The sequence below is a fragment of the Podarcis melisellensis genome (assembly GCF_964234715.1).
Source record: "Podarcis melisellensis genome assembly, chromosome: 4".
NCBI lineage: Eukaryota > Metazoa > Chordata > Lepidosauria > Squamata > Lacertidae > Podarcis > Podarcis melisellensis.
Window position 1 is genome coordinate 85,695,399 of NC_138531.1, and position 15,677 is coordinate 85,711,075.

Here is a 15,677-nt window from a genome sequence, read left to right on the forward strand (position 1 = left end):
TTCCTCCCCCACAACACACACTCTGTGAGGTGAGTGAGGCTGAGAGACTTCAGAGAAGTGTGACTGGCCCAAGGTCACCCAGCAGCTGCATGTGGAGGAGCGGAGACGCGAACCCGGTTCACCAGATTACGAGTCCACCGCTCTTAACCACTACACCACACTGTTACATGCTGACAGGTTCTGACTCACGCCAGCAACCATGCCGCAGCCTTCTTAAAACTGCAGCTTCTGAATCAAGTGCAAGGGAGGCCCCACATAGAGCACACTGCATTAATCTAGTCTTGAAGTAACCAAACTGCTGTGGCTAAGGCTTCCCAGTCCAGGAACAGCCATAGTTGCTCCACCGGCCACAGCTGGCAAAAGGTACTCCTAGCCACTGAGGTTTTCTGGTCTTGATCCAGAAGCTCCCTCAGACTGCAAAGCTGCTCCTTCAGCGGGAGAGCAACCCCATCCAGGGTTGGCAGTTGACCAATTTCTCAAGTATGGCAACTCACCCACAGTGCTTCCATCCTGCCAGGATTCAATCTTGGCTGGTGTTTCCTCATCTATCCTCCCATCTCATCTAGGCACCAGCTCAGGAATTCCACAGCCTCTCCTGATGCAGATCTTAATGAGAAACAGCTGACACCTTGCCCCCATGCACCTCTTGGCTACTCTCAACAACTTCGAATAGATATTTTAAATTGCATTGGAGATAAACAGGTTTCAGTCAAGCTATTTCCCCAGCCCTTTCTGGAGACACCAAGCAAGGGTTGAAACCGGGACCTCCTGCCTGCCTGACAGATCCTCTGCATCCCTGCCCACTGAGCCACATTCTTTCCCCTTTTGACTGATGAAAAAGATGCCCCCATTCATCTGGCAACAGGGTGCTCTGCTTTTCATTTTATAAAGATACAGTTTGCTATAAAAACTGCAGGTGGTGTTCCCCATCTTCCCTTTACACACACACACACACGACATGCCTCTTCAAGGTGGTGTCTGCTCAGATGCGCGTGGGTGTCAACTGCAAATGTGGAAATGTGGGCTGCTCACTTCAGAAATACAAGGTTTTGCCCTCGTGCAAATTCAATGTGAAAGCATGGCTGTGTTTACAAAACACGCACACACAAAAACAACAAGCAGAAACCATATCCTTATGGTTTGCAAGTACCGTATTGGCCCAAATCATTTTCTACCTGTGTTACCTCGAGGCAATTTACTGTATCTTTCGTTCTATAAGACACACTTTTCCCCTCCTAAAAAGTAAGGGGAAATGTGTATGCGTCTTATGGAGCGAATGCAGGCGGGAGGCTCTGCTCAGCGCTCCCTTTAAAGAGCCGCGTGGAGCTGCCCTTCTCCTTCCTTGGGGAAGAGCCCCCAAGAGCTGCACACATGCTCCGCATGCTTTTTAAAGGGAGCGCGGCTCTTGGGGGACCCTTCACTCTGCTGCCTGGGAGAGGCTGTGCGCAGCTATCCCATAAACCAGGACAGCAAGCGGAATCACTGCACAGTTATCCCGCTTGCTGTCCTGGCTTCTGGCTTAGCGCGCGGCTCCTGCGGGAGGTGATGGGCTGCTCTTTTCCCTCCTTGGGGAAAACCAGCAAGTGCCGCACACACGCTCCATGCGGCTCGTGAAAGGGAGTGCTGGGATGCATACAGGCTCTGCTCAGCGCTCCCTTTAAAGAATATTTTCCCCCTTGCATTCCCCCTCTAAAAACTAGGTGCGTCTTATGGTCAGGTGCGTTTTATGGAGCGGAAAATACTTGCATTCATTTTTTGATAGAGTTGCAAGCTTGGTGGATCAATGGGATGCTGTGGACATAGTGTATCTTGATTTCAGTCATGCTTTTGACAAAGTCTCCCAAGATATTCTTGCGAGGAAGCTGGTAGTATGTGGGTTGAGTGAGGTTACTGTTAGGTGGATTTGTAGCTGGTTGGCTGACCAAACCCAAAGAGTAGTCATTAATGGTTCCTTGTCATCCTGGAAAACAGTGACTAGAGGTGTACCACAGGAACTTTCTGACAGCAAGAGCTCTTGTTGCAAGTAGCTTCTGTGCTCCCTGAATGCCCTCACATCTCTAAGCAGGTTTAATACGACTGAGATATCTCTCTGAGGAATAAAGACATGACTAACAGCAGATAGTTCTGAGTTACTTCTGTTTCCCTTTCTTGATATAACTGAGCTGTAGTGTCCTGGTGGCAATCACTGTTTCAGAGTCACTGCTTCCAGCCCCTCACAATTTTGTGGATGGAAAAATTGTGTTGTGGTTGTGGGGTTCCTGCGCAACAAACTCCATTTTCTGAAACAAATAAGAGCCTCCCCGTAAATAAATCAGCAAGGATGTTTGGCTGTTTGTCAGTCTTGTATAGCCTTCCCATAAACTTTGTGCAAACCACTCAAGAGGAATGTACAATAAACAGGTTCCCTGATAGCAACCCATGTCAGTACATAGCAACCCAGTAATTAGAGCAGCAAAAGGAAACCATCTGCGAAGAGTTTGCACTCTTGCTAACATTTGTATTCCCTCTTTGAACTCTTTGGTGGCCCTTCACCCTGGTCGAGAAGAAAATTTTTGGTCTGCATCAAGAGAAAATGGAATGTGCCTCCAGGGGTGAAGTCAAACCATTGGAGAATCGCAGCACCTGCTGTGGCTGAAGAGACCCGTTACTTGTGATGACTGCATCTCGTGTTGTCTTTGCTGAATTAGCTGCACCGAAGTGACCTCCTCAGGGTGCAATCCTAGGCAGTGCGTATGGAGGTCCTGGGCTGCCCAGATGAGAAGAACCCCCTCTTGGCATCACTGATGTGGTCCAAAGGAAAGAAGAGCCATATGTTTGGCACCAGCTTTGCTCTAGGAGTTGCCCGAAGGAGATGTGAAAGATACCATCCAACCTTCTTAGGGAGTCCACTCTGGATTTGTGTAGCCTTTTCTTCTTCCGAAGATATCCTTCAAGGCAGCACAGGTTTAGGGTCAGAGTTTACCTTCTCCTAGAAGAGCTACCTTCCCAGGTTGATGAGCCCCATCTGCCCCTCTACAGCTCACACAGAAACCACCTCCTTGACCATTGGACCCATTGTTGGTCTCATCCAGTCAATCTGCCAGAGCCTGTCTTCACATACAGGGGAAGTTCCTAATTCACTGAGGGTTTGATACCCAGCAGGTACCAGTATACCTGAAGGAGTTTGATACCCAGGATACCTGAAGGAGCGTCTCCACTCCCATCGTTCTGCCCAGACGCTGAGGTCCAGCGCCGAGGGCCTTCTGGCGGTTTCCTCATTTCGAGAAGCAAAGCTACAGGGAACCATGCAGAGGGTCTTCTCGGTAGTGGCACCCGCCCTGTGGAATGCCCTTCCATCATATGTCAAAGCGATAAACAACTACCTGACATTCAGAAGACATCTTAAGGCAGCCCTGTTCAGGGAAGTTTTTAATGTGTGGCATTTTAGTGTATTTTTGGACTCTGTGGAAGCCTCCCAGAGTGACTGGGGAAACCCAGCCAGATGGGCGAGGTACAAATAATAAATTATTATTATTATTATTATTATTATTATTATTATTATTATTATTACTCCATCACCTGGTTTAGCCAGCCAGTCGAAGCCATTTCCGAGGATGTGGCTGCTGTCACATGCTGACAGTTTCTAGAAGACTGGTCCAGAATCTCTAGACCATTAGTGGGAAACCTGTGACACCACATCTGGAATTCTGTGTCCAAGCCTGGGCACCACAATTTAAGAAGGGTATTGACAAGCTGGAATGTGTGCAGAGGAGGGTGAACAATACCATCACATAGCTGTCAACGTTTCCCCCTTTTTAAGGGAAATTCCCTTATTCCGAATAGGAATCCTCACAAGAAAAGGGAAAAGTTGACAGCTATGCCATCAAGGGTCTGGAAGTCAAGCCTTATGAGGAAAGATTGAAGGAGCTGTGTGTGTTTAACATTGAAAAGATGAGACTGAGAGGAGATACTATAGCCATCTTCAATATCTCAAGGGCTGTCACATGGGTGATGGAGTGAGCTTGTTTTCTCCTGCACCGGAGGGTAGGACTCGAACCAATGGCTTCAAATTACAATAAAGGAGATTCTGACTAAACATCAGGAAAAACATTCTGACAGTAAGAGCTGTTTGACAGTGGAGGAACAGTCTCCCTTGGGAGGTTGTGGACTCTCCTTCTTTGGAAGTTTCTAAGCAGAGGTTGGATGGCTGTCTGCCATGGATGCTTTAGGTGACATTCCTGCATTGCAGGGGGTTGGACTAGATGACCCTTGGGTCCCTTCCAACTCTACGATTTTATAGTTCTGTGATTCTGTGAATGGGCAGCTGATTTTCAAGGAGCCAAAGAAATAGAACTTCTATGCACAGCAAGTTGAATGATGCTTTTGTATTAATGTTGTTTCATGCAGGATTAACAGTTTGACACAGGGACGGGGAACCTTTTGGATCCCAAGGGTTACATTTCCTTCTGAGGGGCACACGGCAGTGGTGGGCTAAAAACAGAAGTGGACAGAGCAACCAATGCAATTTTTTCCTTTGTACAGTGGGCTAGTTTCTACACACATACACCCACCGCCTGCTCTGTCCTCCATCCAGGCAAATAAGAGGAATTACATCCCAGCCCAGGCAAAAACACTTGGGGTGTGAAGCCGGGCCAGGGAGGGGTGTGGCCTTCAGGGAGGGGTGTGGCCTTCAGGGAAGGGGTGTGGCCTTCAGGGAGGGGTGTGGCCTTCAGGGAAGGGGTGTGGTCTGCACAGAATTCTGAAGGCTAAATAGAGAGGCCTAGAGCAGGGATCAGCAAACTTTTTCAGGAGGGGGCTGGTCTACTGTCCCTCAGCCCTTGTGGGGGGCCGGAATATATTTTGAAAGGGGGAAAAAAAGAACAAATTCCTATGCCCCACAAATAACCCAGAGATGCATTTTAAATAAAAACACACATTCTACTCATGTAAAACACACTGATTCCCAGACCGTCCATGGGCTGGATTTAGAAGGCGATTGGGCCGGATCCAGCCCCCGGGCCTTATTTTGCCTACCCATGGCCTAAAGGGCTATATTTAGCCCCTTGACCTGAGGTTCCCTACCCTGGTTTGTCATATTGATTAAGGTGACCACAGTTTCCATACTTGGCAGTCTCAGCTTGGAGGAGGCTCTCTGAATCATCAGCTGGACCCTGGTCCACACAGTTGGCAGGCATTGCTACTCCTGCCCTGTGCGAAGCATTTTTTGACATTGGCAATGTCTGGGCTTGGAGCTCATTCCCCCCAAGTGAACCTGTGATCCCTTGGCTGTGTCAGTTACCATGTAACTTCCCCCAGCCACCCACCCACACCGCCGGCGTTCCCCGTGAAAAGACGTTCTGGATCCCCGTTACCAGAGAAGCAGCAACTTTTTTTGCAGCAGAAACAAAGCAGTGTTTGCAGCAAAAACAACACAGAGCCTTTTGGCACTTTTAAGATTAAATGATTTATGGCGGCATAAACAGTCATAATCTGGGATCTGGTGAAGCGGGACGATAGTTGCGCTGCAATAAATCTATTCGCCTTTTAGGTGCCAGCAAGACTCTTTGTTACAGAGCAGTCCTTTAGGCTCAGTGGGAGGAGAAAGTTGCCCTGACAGGCAGATAGGCAGATCTGAAGCCCTGCTAGACTCGCATCATCAGGGTTGGAAGGTAGAAACAGACCCTCTTCCTCTTCCCATCAGTTGGTAATTATTATTATTTTGGAAAGAAAACATTTTTACTTCCTATTATGCAAAGGCTGAAATACTTCTCCCCTCCCCACACCCATTCCAGGGTCTGTGCTTGAAGATGAGGGCTTGGGATCCACTAGATTCAAAGCCTCACTGGAATAGCCCCCTCCAGATGAGTAATGACTGGAAGGGGGCACCCAAGGATAACTGGAGGGGATCAGCTAAACAGTATATTATTATCATTGTCATTTCTAATTATATCCTGCCATTCTTCCCAATGGCCTTCCAGAGACTGTAGGATTCCATCCTGTTTGGTTCTTCTTCTGGAAATGAGCAATCTGAACTGGGCTCCACTCTGGAATCTCCTGGTCAGGTGCCTTAGCAGAATACGCGGACGGGTGAATTAAAATAAAGGCTTCTATGACTTTATTTGATACTTTTATACTTCCACTTCCTGCATATAGGAGCTAAGAATGGGTTAACATATGTGGAAAACTAGACCCACCATACCATACAAATAAAATAACAAGACAAATAAAGAGCAGCAACAGATAACTATAAAACCACGAGCCCCAAACACTACAGTTCATGTTACAGATGCCTGGATTAACTTGAGCCTTTGTTTGAAGATGTCAGTGGTTGGGGGAAACAAAATGTCACCTGGGAGGGAGTTCTGTAGACAGGGTGCTACCACCAAGAATGCCCTGCCACCACCCTTCTAGCTTCTGCTATGGACAGCAGAGCATCTCCTCCTGATCAAAACGTCTTGAGTTTGTTGGTGCTGGGGAAGATGCTTCCTCAGGTACTTGTGTCTCAAGCTGTTTATGGTTCCATAGCTTCTGGACTGTCTTCCAGGACAGACTTTGATCCTGCAGACCCAGTAGCAGATAGGTGGTGCTGCACCTCTCACCTGGCCTACCTCCAGCTGAGACATTTCTGCATACTGAGATAGGGGGCTGTAAGGTTGGTGCAGTGTTGGCACGCTGGTGGAATCAATGCTGCCCTCCTGCTGGTGTGTTTTCACCGCACCCACCTTGCCACTGCCTCGTCCCCCCTCCCCTTGGTATGCAGCAGTAACGCAGCTGGAGGGAGGTTGCAATGCTATCCAGTATTGACCAGACCACTTGCATGTTATGAGAATATATTTTGGGATTAGGTGGCCCTCCTACGCAGTCTGCATCCCTGGCAACTCTCCTTTTGGAAACCAATTTCTGGCTCCCCCATTTATCTGCTTCTGAAGCAACTCTGCCCTGTACACCATGATTAACGGCCCCTTAATCAGTTTTGTTTCCATAGTTAATCCAATTATCTGTCAACGTTGTATTGGGTGCTATTTCATTTTGCTTGCCTTCTCTCACCTTTGCATCTGCACAATAGGCACCGTGGTTCACTTTTGACAGATGCGTGCTTTATGTATTGTGCTAATATATTTCTTGAGGTGGAACAATAATCATTATTTTTGGAGCTTTGCACATGGCTGCTGTTGGAAGCAAGCAAAGCACAGGGCTCTTGAGTTGGAAGTTTCCCAATTTAGTATTTATTGTGGGACTGAAGAGGGGGAAAGGAACCAATCCTCAGCACCATTCTGTATTTAGGGAGCTTAATAATTTCTGGTTGGTATCTGATGCTTTCCTCCTTGAGGTAGTGAGCTTGTGGGGTGGACCTTGTCTCTTTATACAGCAGATGACTCCCACCCACCTTAACCCCACTGCACCAGCCAGCCTAAACCTATCCCATGCCTCCTTTGCCTCAGTCACTAAGGTGGAGGATTCATGACCTCCCTTAGGTGCTGGAAACTTGTGGGAACCATGGTAATTTGTAATTCCCATGGCTCCCAGCAACTCTGGAACTGCTGTGGCACCCATGGGAATTCTTTCCCGATCTTTGCAAGTTAGGGAAAGGAGGTCAAGGAGGGCCTGTGTCTAGGGCTTCAGTCGGGGAAGGGCCTGGAACAGATGCAAAAGAACTATCCTTGGGCCTGGTGGGTGCAATTCTTCTCCCTCCATCTTGTGGTCGTAGGGAAGGGTCATAGTTATTCCTTCATTGTGCAAAGGGGATTTCTGCTGGATATAATAAATAGGGGCTGACCCAAACTCCTCTGCCCCATCTCTGCCCAGTCTCGGTAAGCGGCAGCAATGTCACTGCCAGGACACTGGCTCAGTTGGGTTGCTTGCTGTTGGTTGGTACCTGGATGGGAGACCACCTGTTTCAAAGGTGGGGTATACCTTAAATAAACAAAACTAGGCTGCTTCCTTTTCACATGGGTGGGCAGACAGGTGTGCCAGGACTGATGAGGCGGTCAGTGGAGCTTGGATCACGCTCTGTCTGCTGCAGTCACCAGCAGAACCAGGCAGGCTCCTTTGAGCTTCTCGTCATTTCCAATATTTCCCTGCCCACTTTGGGTGGTGAAGAAATAATTTTGCACCAGGGATGAGGAAGCTGTGGCCCTCCAGATGTTCGAGTGGTCCAAGTCCCACCCGCTCCAGCTGCTAATGGGATCTATTCTATTCCAGCAGCACCCTTGTCTCCAGTCACACATCACAGTAAACCAAGGTTTGTTTTAATTTTATCATGATTACCCTTATATTCCTTGCCTTCCCTCCAAGGAGTTCAATGTGACATTCATGCTTGTTCACCTCCTCTCCATTTCATCCTCACAACAGCTCTGTGAGGTAGGCTGGGCAGAGAGATAGCATAGCAGGAAAATGGTATTCCAATTAGAATATGGCCAGAAGAATCTCAAGTATTGCTGCATACTAAGGCAGATGGGTTGGGGCAGTTCAATATCATACTGTAATTTTGAAATTAGGCAAATGCCTTGCATATTTCCCCCCTCTTAGTCACACATTCTACCCTTCAGGGAGATGCTGGAATTTGAATGCAAAGGTCAAAGGGCTGGTTTCTGCATTCTAAAAGCACAGATATTAACCTGAGATGATATGTGTTTAAAAATATACTTTTTATTATTATTCCACCCAAAATCTATTCAACTTGTTCAACTGGATACAGATATTCACATGTTTAGAACTAATAAGTTAGGGAAACAAATGAGAGTCCAAATTACCTCCTTTAGGCAAATCAGCAAATTGTTTCCTAATTATTTCAGACGTGATTTGATTCCCTTTTCCTCCGCCTTGTGCAGATAACTGACAGCTCAAGCCTATACATGTTTACCCAGAAGTAAGCCCTGCTGAATTCAAAGGAACAGTGTGTATAGGATTGCAGCCTAAATTAGTGTAAGGAAGCTCTTACCCTGTTTACAAAGAGATCACAATGGCCAAGCACTACAAAGCTGCCAGGGATAAGTGCCTACAGCAGGGATGGGGAACGTTTTCTGGCAAGTGGAACGGATCCTTATTTCCCTGACCCTGGTAGGCCAAATCATCTGACACCAGTATGATATCAGGTGATGGTGCTGCTGCACTTTGAACCCTCAATTGCTGGGACTACAGAGGCCAAAACCGGGCTCTTTGAAAGCCCTTTTGCAAACAGTCCCCTGCTGCTCTTTGAACCTCCTAAAGCCAGGTTCCACAGCTTCAGATGGATTGGACATCTGTGGTCAAGGTCTAATGTGCGATATAAAAAACCCCAGAGCAGTCCATTTGTTTGGAGTCTGTGGCTGACCCTCTTCAGGGAAGTCCATGCCCCTGATGTTTGCGGAGCCAACTTGGGTCTTCTCAAATGGCATCTGTAATGAAGGGCTGTGGTTCAGTGGCATTGCATCTGCTTGGCATGCAGAATTTCCCGGGTTCAATCCCTGCCATCTCCAGGTAGATCTGGGAGAAAACCTAGTTGGAAATTTAGTAATATTTACTTTAGTTCAGGCTTCCTCAACCTCGGCCCTCCAGATGTTTTGAGACTACAATTCCCATCATCCCTGACCACCGGTCCTGCTAGCTAGGGATCATGGGAGTTGTAGGCCAAAAATATCTGGAGGACTGAGGTTGAGGAAGCCTGCCATAGTTTAATCAGAAATACTGTGGGGAGCAAGACTGCGACCAAGTAGGCTGTGTGCCTGATTGGCCTGCTGTTCAGGTGAGTATTGTTGCTGTTCAGTGGGACTTAAGTCATTATTAACCAATACTAACTCTCATTGATTTGGCAATGTCTGGATCTACTTAAAATCCTGTTGGTTTAAATGGTTCTACTCTGACTAAGTCACTGTTTATTACTTTTATATACTGGCCTCATTTAGGGAGCTCTGTGTGGCATGCTTGGTTCATTCCTGTTGTTGTTGCTGTTTAGTCGTTTAGTCGTGTCCGACTCTTCGTGACCCCATGGACCAGAAAACGCCAGGCACCTCTGTCCTCCACTGCCTCCTGCAGTTTGGTCAAACTCATGCTGGTAACCTCGAAAACACTATCCAACCATCTCGTCCTCTGTCGCCCCCTTCTCCTTGTGCCCTCCATCTTTCCCAACATCAGGGTCTTCTCCAGGGAGTCTTCTCTTCTCATGAGGTGGCCAAAGTACTGGAGCCTCAGCTTCACAATCTGTCCTTCCAGTGAGCACTCAGGGCTGATTTCCTTCAGAATGGAGAGGTTTGATCTTCTTGCAGTCCATGAGACTCTCAAGAGTCTCCTCCAGCACCAGAATTCAAAAGCATCAATTCTTCGGCGATCAGCCTTCTTTATTGTCCAGCTCTCATTTCCATACATCACTACTGGGAAAACCATAGCTTTAACTATACGAACGGTTCATTCCTATCCCCGCTTTAATCCCCACAACACCCTTGCGGGGTAGGCTAGTATGAGACCCTTACTTGCCCGCACACTGTCTTGCCAAAGTTGTACAAGCGCTGGTTATCTCCTGCTTGGACTACTGCAATGTGCTCTTCGTGGGGCTACTTTTTTGAAGATGACTCAGAAACTGCAACTAATCCAGAATGCGGCAGCTAGACTGGTGACTGGGAGCAGCCACCGGGACCATATAACACTGGTCCTAAAGGTTCTTCACTGGCTCCCAGTACATTTCCGAGCACAGTTCAAAGTGTTAGTGCTTACCTTTAAGGTCCTAAATGGCCTGGGCCCTGTATACCTGAAGGAGAGTCTCCACCGCCATTGTTCAGCCCTGATACTGAAGTCCAGCTCTGAGGGCCTTCTGGTGATTCCCTCCCTGTGAGAAGTGAGGTTACAGGGAACCAGGCAGAGGGCCTTCTCGGTAGTGGCACCCGCCTTGTGGAATGTCCTCCCATCAGATGTCAAGGAAATAAACAACCACCTGGCTTTTAGAAAGCATCTGAAGACAGCCCTGTATCGTGAGGTTTTTAATGTTTGATGCTATATTTTGTTGGAAGCCACCCAAAGTAGCTGGGGCAACCCAGTCAGATGGGCCGGGATTCTTCTTCATCATCATCATCATCATCATCATCATCTTTTCATTATTTGTATCCCACCCATCTGACTGGGTTGTTTCAACCACTACAGCTTCCAACATATATAAACATAATAAAACATTACATATTAAAAGTATACAAAATAAATTATTATTATTACACTGGTTCCCAGCAGGCTTTAATAAGTTAGTAACTAAAAAAGAATGGGGGGAGGGGAGAAAAGGAAGCCTGTTTCTTCTCTCTCTCACTGCCTTTCAGTTTGTGCAAGCTTAGATAGCAAGGGCTATGTTTAAAAATACACTCGAGGTCTGCGTCCATAATAGAAGCAGTTCACCAATAACAACTGACTGATCATAATATCGCTGTGCTAATGTCATGGTGACCCTTACATTGTTAAAGTCCATAAGATACTAGTTTTTCATCTGTTGAGTCACGTTAAACGGGAACAGATTGGTTCGTTCCTTTTTAATATGACCCAATGCAGGGGGGGGGGAGGGGAAAACACCGAGTGAAACGTGGCTGTTTAGCCTCTCGGTAACAAGGCTGTTCCCTTCTGAACCTCCTTGCCCCCTCCTCCTCTGTAGCTAATAAAAGCACCTCCGATGGGCATTTAATTACCCAACCAAGAAGATAGAAACAATAAGTAATGAGACATTAAGTGACGGATGAATGGATGGTAGCATCCAGTTAGTTGCTAGAATAATAATAAAAATAATAATAACCCCTTTTACTTTGGAAGCAGTTGTTGTTGAGCATGTAGCCTGAAGGACGGTTTATACATTTTGTTTACACCTCCAAAACAGATCAGGGACGCTGACATTGAAGCTGACTAACGTTGTTTCCAGGCTATAGTTTAGTGATTTGTTTGGATGTTTTGCGCTTTATTCACCCTAGCTTTCTGAACTGTCCTGCCCTTTCTTTTACTTCTCAGTAATCTAGTGTTCATTTCCCCCATCTTCTTTCTTTCTTTTTTTTCTTACAGGGCAGCATAACTATTTATGTGCCGGGCGGAACGACTGCATAGTGGACAAGATCCGCCGGAAGAACTGCCCTGCGTGCCGCTTGAGGAAATGCTGCCAAGCTGGCATGGTGCTTGGAGGTAGGGAGTTTTGATTCACAAAATCATAGAGTCATAGAATTGTAGAGTTGGAAGGGACCCTGAGGGTCATCTAGTCCAGCCCCCTTGCAGTGCAGGAATCTCAGCTAAAGGCTCCATGACAGACCTCTGCTTGGATGGAGGAGGTCCCGGGTTCTCGTTTTCACAACTGATGTCTGCCAGAGTGCCAGTCGCACGGTACAAAGGCTCCCACCCTTACCATGCTATGACCTCATCATGCCATTCAAACTTTGGGTGGGGTTTAAAGGAGAAAGTGTGGCATATAAACGAGAGAGGGCACACTGATTGGTTAAGCTATCGCGGAGGAACACTGTTAATGGCTGCTGTTGTTGGCATCCATCTGTCTTGAGAGACAATGGAGTGTGCCTCTGGGGGTGAAGTGAAACCACTGGAGAATCACAGCGCCTGCTGTGGCCACAGAGACTGGTAACTCATAACTGCTGCCTTGCTGCCTTGGCAGGGTGCCAACTTGAAGGGGGGGGGAGGCAAGTAAGCCCTACCCTGCATAATCAATCACATGACACAGTGCACAGAAACCATTTGAATGGCAGTGCCCCACCATGCCATCTGCCAGAAAACGATTCAAGCACAATTCAAACTCATGGTGCTGACCTTTAATGTCCTAAGCGGCCTCGGCACAGTATATCTGAAGAAGTGCCTCCACCCCCGTCGTTTGGCCTGGACACTGAGGTCCAGCGCCGAGGGCCTTCTGGCAGTTCCCTCACTGTGAGAAGCGAGGTTACAGGGAACCAGGCAGAGGGCCTTCTCGGTAGTGGCACCCACCCTGTGGAACGCCCTCCCATCAGATGTCAAGGAAATAAACAACTATCCGACAATACATCTGAAGGCAGCCCTGTTTAGGGAAGTTTTTAATGTTTGAAGTTTTATTCTGTTTTTAATGTTCTGTTGAAAACCGCCCAGAGTGGCTTGGGGAAACCCAGCCAGATGGACAGGGTAGAAATTAACAACAACAATGACAACAACAACAACAACATCTTTCTTTTTGGAACCAAGCTGAGTTTCGGCAAAGTCGCTTGATGATTACAGAGAACTTCTCATTACAGTGGCTGGCTGTGTGACATTTCTCTCTTGATAATGGACTTTGCTTACCCATAGTGCAGGAGGAGATTTCAAGTAGATATTGAAGCATGTCATTTACTCTTTCCCAGGAAACATGGATAGTAAGATATTGCAATTCTTTCTCCTGAGGTCTCTGCAGCTGCTTCTGCCCTGATGAGTGTAATAAGCACTTTCCGGAGAACAGCTAAAGGCAGCGAAAGTGAACTGCATTTTGGGGCTATAGTAACAGCAGCTGTATTGTCAGATGTGCAGAAAAAATTGTGGGTGGGCAGGAGAGGCGACAGGCAACACAGGCGATGATTGGAATCCTGTCGTGGCGAGGGGTGCAAACCATCCTTTTCCTGCATCACAACTACCAAACAGGAGGGTGCAGTTGTTATGGCTATTCAGTTGCATGGCTGCACTTTGTAATGTTAGTAGGATGTGTGCATGTCCAGAGAGGAATTCAAGAGGCTGTACAGCCTTATTATTATTAGGTATATTATCAGGAAGGCTAATTTGGGAGAAGGGATTGCTTTGCTGTTGGGTTTTTCTTTCTGCAAGTTGCTTGGGGAGCCTAAGTGCAGAGTGCAAATAAATGCTTTAAGAAAATAAAGGCTCCTTACAGAGCTTGTCTGTAAGGAGGTGGGAAGGAAAAGGAGCCCATTGCCAGTCAAGAGTGTGAGGAGAGGAGATGGAGAAACTCCTAGTGAGGGCCTCAGTGCTTGTGGATGATCTTCAAACCGCTCATCCCTCACATCTCTGCCGGGCACTAGGCACGAATGACACAACAAACAAGGGTTAAACTAGGGTGCTGGGTTGGAATGGAATTACAAACCATAGTTAAAGCAAGCGGAGTTTCAGAAGCCAACTCTCCACTGTGGTTTACACCCCTGATTTGCTAGCCTCGAACAGACCATGGGTAAGCAGCCAGGTTGGAGCTGGAAATACCAAGAGACTGGAGCTTAAACAGGGGGGAGAGATGGATTGGTGTTGTATTCAAACTGGGCCTCAGCGTCTTCATTATTCAGTTCCACTTATAAGGACAAGCTTTTAAGCCAGTATTGGTGAATCACTGGATTGCTATAGTGCTTCCACTACTTCAAGGAAAACAAACCAAGCAGCTGATTGAAAACTAATAGCAGGCCACTTTTCATTCTCCTTGGAAAAGCACAGAAGGGCTTGTCGGTTGTGTCATTATTTGCTGTTTAGCATTTGTTAACTGTAGTTCAAGGTTTATAAACATTAGCTGCCCAAGGCTGCAAACAGGACACTGGGCAAAATGTGATTTGACTGGAGCACGTCGACTGTGCGAGTTCATGACCTGTGGGGTAGCGCAGATGTGGCAGGGCTGGTACAGGGATATCTTGGCATACTGTCGCTGTGCAGGAAACAGCCAGAGTTGTAAGGAATGCATCAAATGTAAGGAAACTGGGCTGGATCTAAAGGTACTTCTGTAGATACAGTCAAAGATTTGGAGAGCTGGAATTCCTTTCCCCAAGGGCCCTCTAGTCCGAACCAGAGCAGCACACAGAAACGCTGTTTACCTTCCCACCAGAGCAATACCTATTTATCTACTTGCACTTTGACGTGCTTTCAAACTGCTAGGTGGCAGGAGCAGGGACCGAGCAATGGGAGCTCACCCCGTTGCGGGGATTCGAACTGCCAACCTTCTGATCGGCAAGTCCTAGGCTCTGTGGTTTAACCCACAGCGCCACCTGCGCCCCTACCTAGTCTCTGCCTAAGAAAGGTGACTCTAAATCTAGCAAGGTTCTAATTCCCTACCCCAGATTTTCCTGGGCTACAGCTCTCATCTCAGAGGTGTATGGGGTGTTAGGGGACGGGCAATCCCTCTGGATCAGGCAAACACCAATTCTCCTTGGAAAAGCACAGAAGGGGTTGTCCTTCTGTGTGGTTTGCCCACCTTTGGTCCCCATCTTGCACTTAGCTTTCACCTGTGGCTCCTAGAAGCTGTCAGCATGAGACAGCTAGCGCAACCCAGGAATGGCTGCAGTCGATTGGCTAAACCAAGTGAGGGAAGCCAATGCATCTCAAACATTTGGCGCATTAGGGACTTCCCCTGTATGCGAAGACAGGCACCAGTGCATGGAGTGTATGGGACCAATAGTAGGTCCAACAGTCAAGAAGGTGTTTTCTGAACATGCTGTAGAAGGAAGTGAGGGGCAGACGGAACACATCAGCCTGGGGAAGTAGCCCATTTAGGAGAAGAAAAAGTCTGATCCTAAACCTCCACTGCCTTGTGGGATATCTTCAAGGGAAGAAAAGGCTAAGGAGTAAGCCCTGCGCAAAGCTGGGGTGGAGTCTTGAATGCCTCCTTCTGGCATCTCCTGCAGCCAAGCTGCTGCCAAATGTTTCCTTGAGACCACTGGCGGAGGAAGGCGGGTGCGGGGTGTGTGGCGCACACCGGGTGTCAGCTGTGATGGCGGGTGACATCGCTGCACTACCCACTCTGCTCGCTGCATGGGGGGTGGGCTGCTAGG

The 15,677-nt window shown here is 47.6% G+C and overlaps 1 protein-coding gene across 1 annotated transcript in view; it reads left to right on the forward strand.

The window, feature by feature from the left end:
• The window catches only part of PGR (progesterone receptor), a 59,233-nt gene that overhangs the window by 12,898 nt on the left and 30,658 nt on the right, over positions 1–15,677 (forward strand). The window contains exon 3 of the mRNA XM_081909665.1: positions 11,983–12,099. Within this exon, the coding sequence (XP_081765791.1) occupies positions 11,983–12,099 (117 nt within the window). The remainder of the gene's footprint in view (positions 1–11,982; positions 12,100–15,677) is intronic.